Here is a 3639-nt window from a genome sequence, read left to right as displayed (position 1 = left end):
TTTAAGAGTACTGCACAGATGTGTATTTATCAAGAATACGCAATCAGCTCATTCAGTTTGTGCTTTTATTTTCTAGCTATAAAATAAGAATAATAATGCCTGCCCCAATATTACTTCACATTTTTGTTAAAATATATATATATATATATAGAGAGAGAGAGAGAGAGAGAGAGAGAGGGAGAGAGAGGGAATTTTTTTTAAACAATGAAAAAAAATGCTACATCTATAAAAAATACTGACTCGTCTTACAAAGTTACCCAGCCATTAAAAGTTAACAAACTTGGCAGGGCGCATGGCTCACGCCTGTAATCCCAATACTTTGGGAAGCCGAGTCAGGCATATCACCTGAGGTCAGGAGCTCTAGACCAGCCTGACTAATATGATGAAACCCCAACTCTACTAAAAATACAAAAATTAGCCTTGAGTGGTGGCATGTGCCTGCAATCCCAGCTACTCGGGAGACTGAGACAGGAGAATCGTTTGAACCCAGGAGGCAGAGGTTGTAGTGAACCGAGATGGTGCCACTGCACTCCAGCCTGGGCAATGAGAGCTAAACTCCCTTTCAAAAAAAAGAAAAACTGGCAAACTCCCAATTCATTCAGAGCCACACTTGAAAATATTTCCTCTCCCATCATGTATATTCATTATCTTGTTAACTCATCATGTCTTGCCAAACTAGATTCCTGCTTGTGGCCTCAAGTCAGAGAACAGCAAGAACATGTGTCTTTGTCACGTTAATTTTTGATACTCAGGAGAAAAGATTGTGCCAAGTTTTTTAAAAAGAGAGAAAGACTCCCTGTATACAGGTAGGGAGGTAGAGACCATCTCACTTGGAATTATTTGACCAATACTCTAATAGCAATAACTAGAAAATAGTCAACTAAACTTACAAATAAACTAGCTTTCCCAAGGGCTCAACTTATATTCAGGATTATTTTACTCACTTGGCATTATTTCTTAAGATATCACATTTTTTTCAAGTATCTAGGAATTATTCCCAGCTCCCAGTACCTGATGTGTCATTAAGTCAAAGTATGTGATGAAACCTAATTCAAAGTTTGGTTTAAACTAAGTTCCAACAAGGCAGGAGTAGTGCCTGGTCTGTTTTGTTCCTTGTTATTTCACTACCACCTAGAACTGTGCTTGACACATTAATGAATGAGCATTTGGTGCACCTGGTTTAACACAATAAGTATGTTTAATTGAGACAGCAAATTTACTTTCTTCAAAATCTTAAAGAAAAAAGAAATACTTTCACTGAATTAAGACTTTTTCAGGCCAGGCGCGGTGGCTCACACCTGTACAATCCCAGCACTTTGGGAGGCCGAGGCAGGCGGATCACAAGGTCAGGAGATCGAGACCATCCTGGCTAACACGGTGAAACCCAGTCTCTACTAAAAACACAAAAAATTAGCCGGGCATGGTGGCAGGTGCCTGTAGTCCCAGCTACTCAGGAGGCTGAGGCAGGAGAATCACTTGAACCTGGGAGGTGGAGGCTACAGAGAGCCGAGACCGTGCCACCTCACTGGGCAACAGAGACTCCATCTCAAAACACACACACACACACACACACAAATATTTTTCAAAACAAGTTATGCTTATACACTACATAAAATGCTTACCTAAAAAGAGCAGCTGACTTCTCACTCTCTCTCAGATTATCACTTGTGGAAATTGGTAAATCTAAACCCAACTTCTTATCCCAGAATCAGGTGCTTAAAGAAATAAAAGCATGCTTTACCTTACAGCCTTCGCAAGCATGAACTCCATAGTGGAATCCTGACGCCACATCCCCACAGACTTTACACAGTAGAACCATGCCACTAAATTCTAGGACACAAAAGGACATGAAGTAAAAAGCAAGAAGAAACACTGAGTCTGTTTTCTTTCCAATTAGATATTTTATTTCATTCAACTTGCAAGAGCTTTTAAAAGATATGTATCTACTTTCATAATGTAAAAGAAAAATATTTTCAAATCAAAAGTAATCATAATTTTCTTTTCTTTTTTTTTTTTTTAAAGATAGAGTCTCCCGCTGTCGCCCAAGCTGGAGTGTAGTGGCGTGATCTCGGCTCACTGCAACCTCCACACTTCCCAGGTTCAAGCAATTCTCATGCCTCAGCCCCCCAAGTAGCTGGGACTACAGGCACACACCACCATACCAAGCTTTTTTTGTATTTTTAGTAGAGATGGGGTTCTACCATGTTGCCCAGGCTGGTCTTGAATTCCTGGGCTCTGCCCCACTCAGCCTCCAAAAATGCTGGGATTACAGGTGTGAGCCACCACACCCGGCCATAATTTTCTTTTAAACACAGCTTATGGCACTGACAAAAACACCTCACAGACCTGGATTTTTCCTTTCCTGATTTTAGAATTACACTGAAATTTTGTAAATTTATTTTTTTTCCAGACCTGTCAGCATGATATAAGAAATTTTGTAAATTTAAAGTTACTTTACATCAGACATGCAACCAGAACTAAGAAACCAATTCTCTGGAAACAATTAAGAATTCAGGCAGAGAAGTCAATCAATAAAAGGTGGAAAGGGATGTCTCTCCACAGGCAGCCGTGTCAGTTTACTTCACCTACAGGGGCCAGATAGGTCCAAATCCCACTACTCATTTGGTTATCCCAATCCAACATTTCCTAATCCCAAATGTCCCAACTCCAGTTTCACTAATGTAAACCCTTCCCACAATGAGCAAGTACTCTGTTCTAGAAACAAGACTTAGTTCTAGTAGTCCAGAAGAAAAGTAACTGTGAAATGTAGTAAAAGAGGGTACCCTAGAGGGAGCAGGGCCAGGCAGAGTACATAACCACGTATCTTGCTCTGAGGCAAGAATTTGACAGCCCCTAGGTTATAACTTCTAAAATCATCACTGATTTCTTCCCTAACTACAGATGTATGATCACCCAGCAGGGAGCGAAAACTGTACCCAGAAATATAATGGCCCCCTATATGAAAAGCAGATAAAATAAGCCCTATTTGCAACTTATGGCAGCCAGCTTTAGAAAACTAAAGTAACTTACTTGTCACACCACTATGACTTTTCGTCATGCCAGGTGCACTCGATTTGCTTGTTTTCATAGAACAATCTATTCGATCATTCTTCAGGATGCCTTCAATATTGGAGAGATCACCATTCTTGGGATTACCATTGGTATCAGAATTAGAGCTATTTGGAGAAGATGGAACAGAAGAGGAGGAGGACTGGAAACTATTCTCAGAACCCTCACTGTGACAAGAGGCAGGGCTTGAGGCTGAGCTGGAAGAACTGATATAGGCAATCACACCTCCTAGAAAATAGGAGGAAAATCACATAATTAGATACAAGATAATATGTATTTTTTATTTTTGCAAATCTCAACAGCAAGGCCATTAACTTTAGAAATAGGATACTGATGATATGAAATGTTTGCTTACACCAAAAGCAAAAAGTAAAGTATTTCCTTATTTCCCATTATTCCTCCTGCTTCCACAAAGTTCAAAGTACGTGTAACTCCCACTGATTTAAAAAGGGAGATGGGCCCAGCACACTTGCTCATGCCTGTAATCATACCACTTTGGGGGCTGAGGCGGGAGGATTGTCGCTTGAGCCCAGGAATTTGAGACCAGCCTGGGCAACATAAGGTAATGCT

At 40.4% G+C, this 3639-nt stretch overlaps 1 protein-coding gene across 1 annotated transcript in view; it reads right to left on the bottom strand.

The window, feature by feature from the left end:
* Nucleotides 1-3639, bottom strand: part of NR1D2 (nuclear receptor subfamily 1, group D, member 2) — a 44954-nt gene that overhangs the window by 32013 nt on the left and 9302 nt on the right. The window contains exons 2-3 of the mRNA XM_011974778.1: nucleotides 3031-3297; nucleotides 1742-1830 (exon numbers count right to left, since the gene is read on the bottom strand). Of these exons, the coding sequence (XP_011830168.1) occupies nucleotides 1742-1830; nucleotides 3031-3088 (147 nt within the window). The 5' untranslated portion in view covers nucleotides 3089-3297. The remainder of the gene's footprint in view (nucleotides 1-1741; nucleotides 1831-3030; nucleotides 3298-3639) is intronic.

The sequence above is a fragment of the Mandrillus leucophaeus genome, unplaced genomic scaffold (genome assembly GCF_000951045.1).
Source record: "Mandrillus leucophaeus isolate KB7577 unplaced genomic scaffold, Mleu.le_1.0 Scaffold149, whole genome shotgun sequence".
NCBI classification, from domain to species: Eukaryota; Metazoa; Chordata; class Mammalia; order Primates; family Cercopithecidae; genus Mandrillus; species Mandrillus leucophaeus.
The sequence above is the reverse complement of the archived record's forward strand: the minus strand, read 5'-3'. Positions and strand labels throughout refer to the sequence as shown.